The sequence below is a fragment of the Erythrolamprus reginae genome, chromosome 11 (genome assembly GCF_031021105.1).
Source record: "Erythrolamprus reginae isolate rEryReg1 chromosome 11, rEryReg1.hap1, whole genome shotgun sequence".
Taxonomy (NCBI): Eukaryota; Metazoa; Chordata; class Lepidosauria; order Squamata; family Dipsadidae; genus Erythrolamprus; species Erythrolamprus reginae.
Genome location: NC_091960.1, coordinates 14,678,288 through 14,693,804, shown reverse-complemented (window position 1 = coordinate 14,693,804; position 15,517 = coordinate 14,678,288). Strand labels below are relative to the sequence as shown.

General features: G+C 41.6%; 1 protein-coding gene across 1 annotated transcript; it reads left to right on the top strand.

Moving 5' to 3' along the window:
* The first annotated feature begins 3,623 nt into the window (after positions 1-3,623).
* On the top strand, positions 3,624-15,274 carry EDN2 (endothelin 2). Its single transcript, XM_070763685.1, has 5 exons — positions 3,624-3,739; positions 4,796-4,934; positions 8,843-8,962; positions 11,014-11,117; positions 12,696-15,274. Exons 1-5 carry the CDS (start codon positions 3,676-3,678, stop codon positions 12,716-12,718), a joined length of 450 nt encoding a protein of 149 aa, XP_070619786.1. The 5' UTR covers positions 3,624-3,675; the 3' UTR covers positions 12,719-15,274.
* The last annotated feature ends 243 nt before the right edge of the window (positions 15,275-15,517 follow it).

Below are 15,517 nucleotides of genomic sequence, written 5' to 3'. Positions count from 1 at the left end.
AAACTGAGGGCGTGGCTTATGCAGGACGCCCTGCATGTTCTTTCAACATCTTTCAGTGCAAATTGGGTGCTCTGGGGTGGAGCTCCATTTTCGCTACCCCACTGTGTCCCCCCCCCCAAGTAAGGCATTTATTTGGAGAGTCTGTCCAGTGAAGGACCACCAAATTTTTTACTGTCCCCTTTCCCACCCCCTCCTACCTGCCCCTTCATTAAAAAATAAATAAATGAAATTATCATTCACTTTTGAACCTTAAATGGACTCTGAGTTTTATTTTTCTTAAATACTGACTCTAGCAGTTGACATTTTATTTTCCTGGGCTCCAAGATCACCACAGATGGGGACTACAGCCAATAAATTAAAAGATGCAACTACTAAGATACACTACTTCAGGCAGATGGATATCCAACAACTTCTTAAAAACTTCCAGTGTTGGAGCATTCACAACTTCTGGAGGCAAGCTGTTCCAACTGATTAATTGTTCTAACAGTCAGGAAATTTCTCCTTAGTTCTAAGCTGCTTCTCTCCTTGTTTAGTTTCCATCTATTGCTTCTTGTTCTACCCTTAGAATAATCTTAGCTTGGCAGAGCTCTTGGGAGTCCCTCATTATGTGTAACTTGGGTCCTTTCAATGATGGTTCTCGGGCTGAAAACAAGGATCTTCCAGCTCAGAGGTGTCAAACTCAATTTCATTGAGGGCTACCTTAGGGTTGTGTTTGACCCTCCAGTTTTTGCTGGCAAATGCACCATGGGCCAGTCCTTTATTATTTCCAGGGCAGCCTCTTGGACCATATCTAAGCGCCCTGTGGGCCTTGAGTTCAACACCCCTGCTCTAGCTGCACAAAGCATGCATTTCAACACTGAGTTGTAATTTTATTTGTTGATCACATCCACAATAGACCATAGATAATTGCCCTTCACAATAAACACCAGAGTAATCAACCTGGCCATTGCCCAACAGAGACAAAGCCTAGAGCAGTGTTTCCCAACCTTGGCAATTTGAAGATATCTGGACTTCAACTCCCAGAATTCTCCAGCCAGCGAATGCTGGCTGGGGAATTCTGGGAGTTGAAGTCCAGATATGTTCAAGTTGCCAAGGTTGGAAAACACTGGCCTAGAGAAATCTTAGCAATAGCATAGCATTTAGACTTATATACCGCTTCACAGTGCTTTACAGCTCTCTCTAAGTGGTTTACAGAGAATAAGCATATCGACCCCAACATGCCGCCCGTCTCCGAGTCCTCAGAGAGGGGCGGCATAGAAATCCAATTAATAATAAATCTGGGTCCTCATTTTACCCAACTTGGAAGGATGGAAGGCTGAGTCAACCTTGAGCCTACTGAGATTCAATCTGCCAAACTGCTGGCAGCCGGTGATCAGCGGAAGTAGCTTGCATTACTACACTCTAACCACTGCACCACCGAGGCTCTTCCATCACTTCACATTTTTCTTAGAAGCCCTTGTGAGACATAGATGCAATATGTGTGCCTAGCTCTCTCTCGCGCTTTGGTATCTTTCTAATCTCCTCTTGTAAATTGCTCATTTCATCCCTTTCCCTCAAGATCTGCTACTCACCCGCTAGAGATTTACTTTCCAAACCACAAGAGGCCTGGCATTTTGCAGAGGTCTCTCTCTGGCTTCCCTTCCCTGAACCACAAAACAAAGGAATCCTCTTATCGAGGTTACTATAAGGGCAGTGGCTTTGTGGAATGCTGGATCCACAACCTTGACCCTGTGTGGTGGAAACAAGAAGTGTGGTTGAGATCACACACCCCTTGGCTGGCAGAAGGGTGCAGCAGTGTTTGCAAATGATGCAATGACCCAAACAACAACAACAGCGTGGTTTCTGATGGCTAGCTTCATGCGCCGAAAACTTCACAGCTAAAGCTGGCAAGTACTTAAAAGTGTGGAACAGCCAAGGTTGTTTAACCAAGTGGGCCCAGGGGGAGAATCTAAGGAAGATATGGGCAAGTTGTGAATTTGGTTTAAGCTTGCAAATGTAAGCAAAATGAACACGCATGGTTCAAACTTCACTAGGCCATTCATTCAGTAACCTGGTACCGTTTATCAGCCTATCTGGACAGGCAGTGCTAGGATGAAACAGAAAGGAGACAGGAGTACACACTTAATCATCTCAAGGACTTTGAGAAGGTGCTAGGGCTAGGCCCTCATAGGACCTTTATGTGACTTGAAGGGATGAGGCTGCCCCCTGGGGACCAAACTGGGCAGGACATTAGATTTCCCCCCACCAGCATGGATTTCCTGCTGAAATTGCTCTTCAAAACCTTAGATACATTCTCCCCACTCCCTGGAACATTTAATCCCCAAACACTAAATGCTGAGATATCCATGGGGGGAAATGGGAGGTGGCACCTTATATCTCAATGTATATTAGCCTCCCTCCCTCTCTTTCCTTCCTTCCTTCCTTCCTTTCTTGCTTGTTTCTTTCCTTCCTTTCTTCCTTTCTTCCTTTCTTCCTTTCTTCCTTTCTTCCTTGCTTGTTTGCTTCCTTCCTTCCGTGCATAACCCAACCCCCCAAAATGTGACCCTTAGACTATCCACTGTTGATCTCACCCAATTCATGCCTACTGTCCCCTGTCCTATTGTTTCCTTCTTATTAGTACCCATATCATTATATAAACAGTGTTATATCTTTGCATACTACCAATACTACTTGACAAAATGAAATATATATATATATATATGTATATTTATATATATACATATATATGTATAATATATACATATATATGTTAAAAAAAACATATCCCACATAACCACAGGCATGGTGTATGTTGATTTGTAAAGTTGATTGCTGGGAAGAAGAAGAAAAGGGCTAGAGAGAAAAATGTAGTAGGTTGCTGGAAAGCACCCAAGCTGAATTATGGTGCAGGAAGGGGACATTTTACCAACTATCACCCACTCCTGGGATGAGAACTTGCCTTTCTTTCAAGTACTAAAATCAGGGGTCCCCAAACCTCGTACGTAACTTTAAGACTTGTGGACTTTAACTCCTAGCATTCTCCAGCCAGCATAGAATTATGGAAGTTCAAGTCCACAAGTCTTAAAGTTTGCCAAGTTTGGAGACCTCTGTAAAACTAAACCATTTCTTTCCAACCCAAACTCTCTCGAACTTGGGACTTCTCCAAAACGTCGCGTTGAAACCCCCACTCCTCCAGTCGGCAGGGCTGAGGACGATGGAACTACGCTCCACAATCCAGGCAACGAATCAGCCGGGGCACAGATCGCCGATCTTCCGCTGCCCCACCCCTCCTGCCTCTAAATCCCACCACACCCAGCCCTCGGGACCGTTTCTTGGACGAAGCCGAAGATACCCCGGAGGGAAAGGCGCAAACGTCTCCAAGCGCTGCTGGACAGTCGCTTGTGGGGAGAGGAGCGCAACTTGGTCAGCCGGGCCAGAAAGCGACGCCGGGCGGTGGCGGCTGCAGTGGCACGACGGGGCGGTTGGTTGGCTCGGTGCCCCCTTGGCTCGCCAACAACCGAAGGGCGCCCCCGTCCCAGGCAGGGAGGGCGAGGTGAGAGGCGTGCCCACGAGTGACGCGCGGCCGGCCGGGTTATAAAACACCTGCAGACAAGACCTGGGACCTCAGAAGCGGCTCTGGGGAGGGAAAAGGGAAGCAAATTGTCCGCCTCTTAAAAGGATTTTAAGATAGCCACGATGGTAAACTCTCTGTCCTGTTTCTTTTCCTTTGCAGTCGCCCTTTGCGTCCTGTTGCCAGAAGGTGAGAATCGTCAGGAATTTTTTTCTTTAAGCGTAACAGTTTCGGGGCTCTGCTTTGTGCCTGCTTTAAATCCAGCAAAGTTTTTTTTTCCAAAATGCATTTTGCTCGGGAAGCAGCCTTAGCTCTTGACCATCCCCCTCCCTCCTTAGTTCTTTCTCAGCCAGATGCCAAAGCACCATCGCCATCCTCCGATGATCTCTGCAGCCAGACCAAATTTTGCTTTCGGGCTTCGAGGTGCCTCCAGGCTTGGGGGAAAACAGCTCTGGTGAAATTTGGCTTTGCAGCGATGCGAGGGTCCCCTGAGTTTACTCCTAGCACCATAAAACATTTCTCTCTGTTGGCTTGCTATTTTTTTTTCTTTAACGGGGGAAAGGGAAAAAAAACCTTGGCTTTTGTTTGCAGCAAAAGAATAATATTTTTTTCTTTTTAAAAAAGGGCTCAGTCCTATTCATAGCTCGCCCACGCTTGAGATGATTGTGGCTGAATTTAGAAAAGAGCCAAACGCATCACCACGACCGCCCTCTAGCCAGGCTCTGTCAGTTCGCGGGGGAGTGTTGATCTTATTTGCTAATGAATCCGCCTCTTCGACTGATAACGGGGAGGCATTGCAAACACGGGCCAAAGTGTACAGCTTAACGAGACGTCCACTATCGCTTTCGGCATCTGGCTTCTTGCTGAGCAACAGCCCAAAGACTCGTGGAGTCTGTAAACAAATGGAGTGAATAAATGATCTTTCAATCTCAGGCATTAACTAAAGCAGTGTTTCCCAACCTTGACAACTTGAAGATCTCTGGACTTCAACTCCCAGAATTCCCCAGCCAGCATTCGCTGGCTGGGGAATTCTGGGAGTTGAAGTCCAGAGATCTTCAAGTTGTCAAGGTTGGGAAACACTGAACTAAAGCTTGCCGCTGCTATAAAACAATTAAGCTGGAAAACCTAGGGGGCAGGCTAATCACTCTGTTTATATACCAGGTTGTGTTCTTGGCTCTTCCCAGCTAGAGCTGTGACCGATTCATTTTTTTCTCTTCTTTCTTTTCCCTCCGGGCATATGAACAGGCCAAGCGGCAGCAGAATCCCATCTCTCAGCCAACAGCAATCAGCACCAGAGGACCAAGAGATGTTCTTGCACCAGCTGGATAGACAAGGAGTGCGTCTATTTCTGCCACCTTGGTATCATCTGGATCAACACACCAAGGTAAGCAGAGCTCTTAGGTTTTTTGACAAAGTTTGGAGGGGCCTTGTGTTCAGTAGGGCAAAAATCTTTGCATGCAGAAAATTCGAGTTCCGATCTACAACATATCGAGGTTGGTTGTAGGAAACACACTTATCTGAGCCGTGGTGGCACAGTGCTTAGAATGCAATATTTGCAGGCTAATTTCGCCAATTGCAGCACTTCAGTTTTCACCAGCTTAATTGTTGACTCAGCCTTCTATCTTTCCGAAGTGGGTAAAATGAGGATGCAGATTATTATTGGGGGCAATAGACTGACTCTGTAAATTGCTTGGAGAGGGTTGTAAAGCACCGTGAAGCAATATATAAATTTAAGTGCTATTGAAACCTTGCAGCAGCTAAGACTTCCAGTCAGTGTTCCCAGTACTGGGCCAAAAGGGCCAAATTTCTGTCTGATTCCATGATAAATTTATCCTACAAAATCCATGAGAATGACTAGACTAGCTACAAAGAGGTTTGCTTGTAATCTCAGCATAGTTCCCTCTAAGCTGAGCAGTGAGCAATCGCTCACTTAAAAATCATCCTCAACTCAGAGTTTTCCAAACCTGCCCAGAAGCCGAGAGGGAAAGAGAGAGAGGGAAGGAGAGAGAGAGGAAGAGAGGAAGAGAGAGAAACAGATAGAAAAAAGAGAGGAAGGAAAAGAGAAAGAAAAAGAATGGGAGTAAGGAAGAGGGAAAGAAAATCAGAATCTAGCTTGAAACTAGCTCAACTCTTTAAGTGGCATTTTGATATTGATAGAGTTGCCCTATTATGAGCTCACTGTTATAGACACACAGGACAGTATTTTATTTTGAAATTCTCTCAGGCAAAACAGGGTGGGGTTTTTATTTGTTTGTTTGTTTGTTTATTTATTTATTATTTCTGTGCCGCCCAGTCCTGAAGGAACTGCCGCTCAGACACTATACTTTTCCGCCCACCCCCCAAAAAAATTAGAGGGAACACTGAATCTCAGACAGGATGCCAGCAGACAAGCCATGTTCACTGCTCTCTCTCTCTTTTGCAAATAACACTCTGAAGAACCCTTCAACTTCTTACCCTATCTTGATTTTGTTTTTATATATATATATATATATATATATATATATATATATATGTATGTATGTATGTATGTATGTATGTATGTATGTATGTATGTATATATATATATATATATATATATGTATATATATGTATATATATGTATATATATATATATATATATATGTATATATATATATATGTGTGTGTGTGTGTGTGTATGTATGTGTGTGTGTATGTGTATGTGTATGTGTATATGTATGTGTATATATATATATATATATATATATATATATAATTTGTGTTTTTTTACAAATATGACATACAAGACAAAAGAAAAAACATACATAAAAACATACACATACAACATTTGGGAAATGAAAGTTTCCCCACTTTTTGGATGTTTGATCAGAGAATTACACTTCTTTTATATAATATTAATTTTTGAATTCTTTTATCTGACGTGTTGCTTTGCAAAAATTTTTATTTATTTCTTTATTGTTCTTTTCTTTAGCCACCCTATCTTGATTTTGGGTGATACTTAAAATATAAATGTTTCAAAGGGCTGATTGGTCTTTGTTAGGCAGTTTAACGCTGAATAGCCTCAGATAGATAAAATTATCAAGAAGGTGTTGGCCAGTTGCACGATATGGCAAGACCCCAAGAGCTCTCAAAAAGTCTTCCTTGAGCAGTTTAGGATCCAAGCCAAACAGACTACCCTTGCGGTGTAGGTGTGGCTCTAAGTATGCCTGCTAATCTGTGGCATTGTGTAACAATCCAGTGAGGAAGGTGGATGTCATTCTCTCCAGTTTTATTTTATTTACTTTTAAGAAGGGGGAAAGCCTGGCAGATGAGACTCACAGGCCCTGCAGGATAACCAAAAGGCAGTGCTCCAAAGTTGCAAACTTTATAAGAGGTCCTTGGTTTCTTTTTTAAAAACAATTGAGCTTCTTCAAGTCCAGATTGGTCAATATGAAAAGGTACCACTGAGCAGCAGTGAATATAGATAGTCCTCAGCTTAGAATCATAATTGAGCCTGGACTTTTTATTTTATTTATTTATTTTGTCCAATACACAATGAGGGTTTTAGTGGGTATATATCTATATACACATAGTAAAATACATGATGAAGGTTATAGAGGAGATACTCATGGTAAAATGTATCTATGAAAGAATAGAAAAGAAGATATAGTAATAGAACATATTAATGAAAGAATAGAAGAAGAGATATAGGAATAGAAGAAAGGTATAGGAGATATAGGAGAGCAATAGGACAGGGGACGGAAGGCACTCTAGTGCACTTGTACTCGCCCCTTATTGACCTCTTAGGAATCTGGATAGGTCAACCGTAGATAATCTAAGGGTAAAGTGTTGGGGGTTTGGGGATGACACTATGGAGTCTGGTAATGAGTTCCACGCTTCGACAACTCGGTTACTGAAGTCATATTTTTACAGTCAAGTTTGGAGCGGTTAATATTAAGTTTAAATCTGTTGTGTGCTCTTGTGTTGTTGTGGTTGAAGCTGAAGTAGTCGCTGACAGGCAGGACGTTGCAGCATATGATCTTGTGGGCAATACTTAGATCTTGTTTAAGGAGTCTTAGTTCTAAACTTTCTAGGCCCAGGATTGAAAGTCTAGTCTCTGCAACAATTTAGTCATAAATTGTTGCAGTCATTAAGCAGGTGAGTGCTGGGATGCTGTGACATTTGTAAGTGCAAGAACTGGTTGCTATTTAAGAAGAACACAATTGGATCAGACCCAAGGCCAAGCATTCTATTTCCATCCTGATCAGTTAAATGGTGATGGAAGCGCATCAAAAGGACCTGAGTGGACTTGCTGCGTTAATGTTATGCTTTCGTGCACACCACCTCTGGTTTTGGAAATAATTCCCTATCCAGACATTCCCATGCATAATATATGATAGCCTTATCCTCCAGAAATTTGCCTGGGGAACTTTAAGCTGCATGAATTAGTGGATATCAGAAGAGGAGGGTAAATAACTTTTCATTCCCTTCATCCAGTCCAAGAATGTTCATTACACTGATCGCAGATGCCAACCACTTCAGAAATGCCATTGACTGAAACTGCCTTTATGCACGAAGAACAAAAACTCAACCATTGTTCTATAGCCTTGCAATAATAATAGTAATAGTAATAGTAATAGTAATAATAATAATAATAATAATAATAATAATAATAATATAAAAACAACAACAGAGTTGGACCTTGGAGGTCTTCTAGTCCAACCCCCTGCTAAGGCAGGAAACCCTACACTACTTCAGACAGATGATTATCCAACATCTGCTTAAAGCTTCCAGTGTTGGGGCATTCACAACTTTTTTGGTTATGTTTGGGTCTCATTAAAATTAATTGTGTTCAAAGTAATTGCTTATTAATATGAATTCCAGAGAAACCCAATGCATATAACTTAATTTTGATTAGTGATGCTGTGCCTTTTTGTTCCTGTTAACTCCATGTAGCATGGCCTTTGATCAGGGATGATGGGAGCTGTAGTCCAACTGCCTTTAGAGAGTCCTCCATTCTTGGTTTGAGTCCAAGCATCCAGTGCAAGGAAAATTGCACTGGGTTTTCTGCCCTAATGTGAGATTAGGGTTTATTTGCCAAGCCATAAACCACAATTTGCCAATCTCTTCAGAAGAGTTTCCACATCGGACTTGTTCAAGGCCAATTGAATGGTTAGCATATCTGGAGCAAAGAGATTGCTCTCTCTCAGAGTGACTGCAGAGATATCTGGCTATTGTTCAATTTCCTTGACTACTGACCAACCTATAGCATAAATGTCTTTCCAATCAACCATGGGGATTAACTCAATTGTTGTTTTCTTCTTTCACAATCAGCCACTCGGTACCCTATGGGCTAGGAAGTCTTCCATCACGACACAAGAGGTCCCTCGGCAGATGTTCCTGCTCACATTTCAAGGATATCTTCTGTGCAACTTTCTGTCATGGCAATCCTCAGTAAGTAGGATAAGAAGCAAGAATATATCTCTAATCCTAACCTTGACATATACACAAAAGTGCTATTGGTTCTTGAGAGATTGATAGCGGGAGCTGTATATGGGATCCTACATTTCCTTGAATCAGCTTGTGATTAAATTTTCCCACTTCAGCAAGTATCTCAATATATTGATCCATTATGCCAAAATCCTTAGAGACATCAAACCAAGTTGAATTTAGCTCAATCGGCTAAATCCAGGTATTGAACAGATATACAGCAAGAGGCTGGCATCAAAGTTATTCCAGCTTTGGCGTATGCTCCAGAGGATTAACTATTGAGACCTTCTGTCCATCATACACATATAGTTGGGACTGAACACTACTAGCAGGCTACTAGTGATTTACTGTTGAGCAGACCCAGCTTTCGTGGAGCTCCTCCAAGCAAGTTAGCACCTTCCCATTTGGGTTTCCGTATTGTAATGGGTGGTAGGCTATGTGGAGTTGTCTCTGTTTCACAGTCAGAATCTACAGGGATGGTCTCTGTTTATGTCATGTCTCCACTGTATGGAGAAAAATGGGATGGTATCCATGTTCCTGATCAGCTCCTGATCTCCTTCTGAGAACAAGATCATCTCAATAAGCTGATAAAAGCTCACAATGGCTGGGCTCATACAGCATTCTCAACCAAACAGAAATAGAATCCATTGTAACTTTGTTCACACACAATTGCACCACTAAATAAGCTGCCCCATGGAAGTCATCATAGATGCTTGGTAGAAACCACAAAAGCATCCCTTTTATTATTATGTCACTTGCCTCTATGATGCATTCTCTCTGATGGCTGTAGATTAAATTGAAATCTCCTTTAAAAAAAACACAATAGAGTAGAATAGTTCGAGGCTAAGAGGGCTATTTTTAATAATCTCTTCTTTAGTTCTCTTAATCAGGCACACACATATTCTCTACAGTTATACTCTCTGAGAACGATGGCTGTGGTTATCCAAAACAGTGAAGAGAATTCAGTTGTCTATTCCTTCTTTAAATTGCTGAACATATATATTTTTCTTGACAAATTGAAATTTCTAGCGTCACCTTGTTCTTTTAGAAATCCAGCTAGGTCTTATAAAAAAAGCAACTTTTAAAAAAGTTTTAAAATTTTTTTTATTTAACAAATATCATTGTGTGAATAGTGTGGTACTGGAGTATCTTAAATTTTAGTATAAATAAGATAAAGCAATATTCTTCATATTTAGTACAATTGCACTTTTATAAACTTGTAGTAATAATACACATATTTTGTTAAATTATAATCCTTTGTTCTTTGATTATTTAATATTTCAATGTTATTTTATACCAATGTACAAATTCCAAACTTCACTCCTTTTATTGCCAATAAAATATCAATAATGAGATTTGTTGTGTTTAACAAATTAACAAACAACACAGACAAATTCTTTGCTTGTCCAATTATACTTGGTCAATAAAGAATTCTACTATATAGTTCTAAGAGTAGTATACAGATTTATATTAAATTAAAGTCTTGCTTTGATTATCCCCTTTCTAATTTTTAGTTATGCCACCATTATTTTAATTAAGAAATGAATGAAGAAAGCAATGTCATTTAAATATGTAGTATATAACAATACAATAACTGGAATGGCAATGTAGTAAAAATAATTATCTTTTTACCACTATGATAATTAAACTGGATGCATGGAAATTCTTGTATACGTAAATCAAAGCTATAAACTTTTCTAAGAATTGGATTCTGTCTTTGTTAAACACACATGCACACAAATAGATACACACAGGAGCAAGAGGGAGTGAGACAGAGACCCAGAGAGCGAGATAGATAGATAGATAGATAGAGAGAGAGAGAGAGAGAAAGAGAGAGAGAGAGAGACATAGACACACAAACAAAGAGGAGAAAAATGTGTGAAAGCTTGCAGAGTAAAATAAAAGCTTTTCAAAAAGCAATTTACATGTTTAAGAAATATTAATACCTTCTCTCTTTATTCTGCCATTCTCAGTACTCTCTTATGGGACTAATATTGGTCTTTTCTTTTTTCCAGAAATTCCATGAAAATGCAGCTGCCCAAAGGCACAGGAATATTGGCAAAGCTTCGCCAGCACAGAAATCCCAAGCTGGACAAGTTCAGCTTTGGAAAGTTTTCAGGTAAAAAGTTTGCTCGTGAATGTTTTAATATCTGTTTCGTGGAACGATTTTGCTGCATATCCAGTCCCATTGGGCAAATGCGAACATCCACAAAATGCTTTGGACCAGAGTTTTCACAGTCACTGCTCACCCTCCTCTTGAAATTCTGGACATGGAGGAGTTCTTTGGCTAATTCTCGGTCAGAAATCCATCTCTCTCCAGTTTAGAATATCTGTTTTAACAGAATAATAGATTTGGAAAGGATCTCGGACATCTTCTGCTCAAGAAGCAGGAGATCCTATACCCTTTCAAACAAATGGTTTTCCAAGCCTTGGGAAAGCACATCCCCTTTGCTAATAAATTCATTTCCTATTGATTTAGTGAGTTCTTCCTAATACAAAAATCTCATCTAAAAGAGTAGGGAAACTATTGACAACATGCCGCAACTTGCCTCAATGTGTGATGGGAACTAAGCCACTCTTGGTATATTTTCCAAATCAGGTCACTGCTTAAGCTAGTGGTTCTCAATGTGGGGGGCGGGACTAGTGTTAGGCGAACTGAACTTGTAAAGTTCGGGTTTGTGCCGAACTTTGCAGTGTTCGGCATACTGAACCCGAACCAGAACTTTTTAAAAAATTTGGGTAAAGTTCGGTTCAGGTTCAGCGTTCGCTTGAACACCGCGAAACGATGACGCCCGGGAGGAGAGTATGGAATTCCATTGTGGGATTCCCCACCTCCTTTTGCTTTCAGCGCTGCAAGCAAAAGGAGATGGGAAATCCCACGAAGGGATTCCGGGGGCGGGGCTTTGACATCACAGAGACTATTTCCTGGCCGGCCAAAAAGGGAGGAAGGAGTCTCCGTGACGTCAATGCCCCGCCCCCGGAATCCTTTTGTGGGATTTCCTACCTTCTTTTGCTTGCAGCACTGCTGTGGCATCCTTTTCTGTAAAAATAAAAGAAAGCAAAAGGAGGTGGGGAATTCCTCACCTCCTTGTTTATTTTTACAGAAAAGGATGCCACAGTGGCTTGCTGCTGCTCGGGTTCGGGTTCGGCGAACTCACCTGAACTTCACGGCAAATTTCGGGTGAATTCGCCGAACCCAAACTTTGTTGAGTTTGCCCAACACTAGTCGGGACCCCTTTGAGGGTCATAGGGCCATTTCACAGGGGTCACCTAAGACAAATTTCCCATGGTGTTAGGAACTAAAGCTTCTATTCTGATGCTTTGGAACATATTTTTATAATCCGACCAATCAGTCGTTTACAGTAGGGGTGTCCCTCTGACCTTCCTGCCAATCAGCTTAAAGCTCTGTTGGGAGAATTAATGTTAGACTTATGGTTGGGGGTCACCACAACATGAGGAACTGTATTAAGGGGTTGTGGCATTAGAAAGGTTGAGAGCCACTGGTAAGCCATAGCATGATTTTTTATGGGTTCAGTGTATAGCAGGCATCAGAATTATATTTGCTTGCATGGGTTTAGGATGTTGTGCGTTGTTTCTCTTGGGCTGCTGAGTTCCCCAAAGTTAAATACAATCTTCAGTGAATATTCATGGGCCCTAGGTATAACGCTGACTATTTATTTGGTTGTATAATTCACAGGTTCTTATGCTTTCCGGAATTGAAGGCTCTCTCCAAGATATCAAGGTCTTCCATGGGAAAAGAGTTTCCTGAAGGTAAAAGGATCAGCAGGAAACCCAAGGATGCTCCTTGTCTTGGTCAATGGAGTCCTCCATTTCCAAAGATGCTCCTCTTTTAAGGAGTCAAAGGAGAGAACACATAACATTGATGGAGAAGAAGAGAAAGTCTACAGAAAGCTGGGACCAGGATGAACAAGGAGCATCCTTGCCAATGAAACTTCCTCCCCCTGTAACTCTAAAGACGATAACAAAGAGGAGAAATTATCTCACTAGTTTTCTCCTGTTCCTTGATGTTGCTCCTCCTCCTGAGCCTCTTTGTTGGGTGAAGATTGTCCACGGGGGTCCCAGAATGTCCTGGTGGAGAACTGGCAATTTATGCACCCAGAAGGATTTTGGGGGGAGGGGAGAGATACACAATACGTACAACCCTGAATGTAACAATGCAAACCGCTTCCCTGGAACTTGCTTGGGCTGTTTCAGCATTTGATTTTAGAGTTAGTTTGCTTTGGGGGAATCAAACAGTTTCCCCCACCTCCCCAGTTCTGTCCATCCAAATTCCTCTTTATTTTTCTGACAGTACAGATAATCCTCAACTCGCAACTACACAGCTGAGCTCAAAATCTATGTGGCTAAATGACAAATTGATGAAGGGCCCCATTTTACGATTTTTCTTGCCACGGTGGTGAAGTGAATCACTGCAGTTGTTAAATTAGTAACACAGTCATTAAGTGAATCCAGGTTGCAAAAGGCGATCCCATGACTCCAAGGAACGTTGCAACTGTCGTAAACGCGAGCCAGTTGTCAGACACCCCAAATGTAAGTCATGTGACCAGGGAGATGCTGTGTGAAAAATGGTTGTAAGCAGCGAAGGTCTGCCGTCTTCGGCGCCCTCCCAGGCTGTCATGAGAACACATGTGTGAGCGAGACTTCGGTGATTTTCGCCGATATTTTTGCTTCTGTGGATGCGCAGAAGCAAAAAAATTGAAAAAAATTGCCAAAATCTCACTTGCATGAGTGTCTTCATGTGGGATTCCTCTTGCTGCGTATACGCAGAGGACAATTTCACACAGACACGCACATGTGTGCATTGACGGCGCACAAATCCCAAAAATCGCTACCGTAACATAGCATTTTACCGTTCTGATAGCAGGCCATCACCGGTAGCAGTCACTTTTTTCAGTACCGTAATTTCAAACAGTCACTGTTATTAGTTGAGGACTATCTGTACATATCTGGAAAAGAAACAGATGCAACCTTCTGTTGGGTACCTTTTTGTCCCAAGACTTTAAAATAAAAGAGGAAGGGGAGGTTAAGTTGAAAAGTTCTGATTTAAAATGTCATAAGGCAGTGATGGCAAACCTTTTTTTCATCAGGTGCCGAAATAGGGTGCGTGCAGGCTATCGCACATGCGCGAATGCCCACACCCATAATTCAATGCCTGGGTTGAGCAAAAACAGCTTCCCTTGCCCCCTGGAGGCTCTCTGGAGGCCAGAAATGGCCTGTTTCCCAACTTCTGGTGGGCCCAGTAGGCTCATGTTTCACCCTTCCCAGGCTCCAAATGTTCCCTGGAGCCACGGGAGGGTAAAAATGCTCTCCCCTTCCCTTCCCGGAGGCTCTCTGGAAGCCAAAAACGCCCTCCCAGAGCCTTTGTGCAAGCCAAAAATCAGCTGGCTGGCACACACATGCACGTTGGAGCTGAGCTAGGGCAACAGCTCGCATGCCAGCAGACATGGCTCTGCGTGCCACCTGTGACACCCGTGCCATAGGTTTGCCATCACTGTCATAAGGTATCAAGAACAGTTTAACCAGGTTACTTGCCACAACTGCACTTAAGAATCTGGGCATTGTCCCCATACTTTTGTATTTTTTTTTAATATAATTTTTTATTGATTTTTAAAGAATTTTACAAAAAACAAAACAGAAAACATAAGTGTACCATCACCATACAGAAAAAAAATCCCCTTTATTTTCATTAAGGGCATTCGTTCCTTGTCTAAAACACGGACACTTTAGCTCTTTTCTTTAGGAAATGTAGCTTCGGTTCTAAACCATAATGCCCATAGAAACACCTGATGGGATAGACATTCTGACCGAGCAGCTCTTATCCTAGCTTGTTTCCATGGTGATTGTGGTTTAAATTTCTCTGTATAGCTGTTTGAAAATGTTACTTCACATGTTTGTCTTGTATGTGGCCGCTTAAAGCACAATGTATATTTTTCTAAAATCCATGTGGCTCTCTTTTACTTTTGCACTTGGACAGATTTTGCTCAGTCTCAAAAAAAAAAATCTGCTTCCTTGCACAAAAATGAGTAAAGGGGCCTCACTTTGTACAGTCCTCAAGTTCTGAAACCAAAGATGTTATGGAAAAGTGAACTTTACCTGCCATCTTCCTCGGTTCATATTTGTGTGCACTTTCTTTATGTAGCATTCCAGTGCCTGACTAGATATATTGTAGATATATGTAGATATATTTATTTTTTCAGACTTTTTTTTTACTATGAAATACAAACTTTTTTTGGTTAACAAAATAATAATTAAAAAAAATCCCAAACCAATTTTTCTGTCCTACTGATTTGGAGGGGGGGGGGGGTTATGAGAGTAGATTCCATAAATGAAAATTTTAAAGAGAGGATGTTTTTGAGCTGCATTGCACAAGAAACATATACAGTGGTACCTCTATTACGAATGCCTCTACTTACAAACTTTTCTAGATAGGAACCGTGTGTTCAAGATTTTTTTGCCTCTTCTCAAAAACCATTTTCCACTTACAAACCTGAGCCTCTG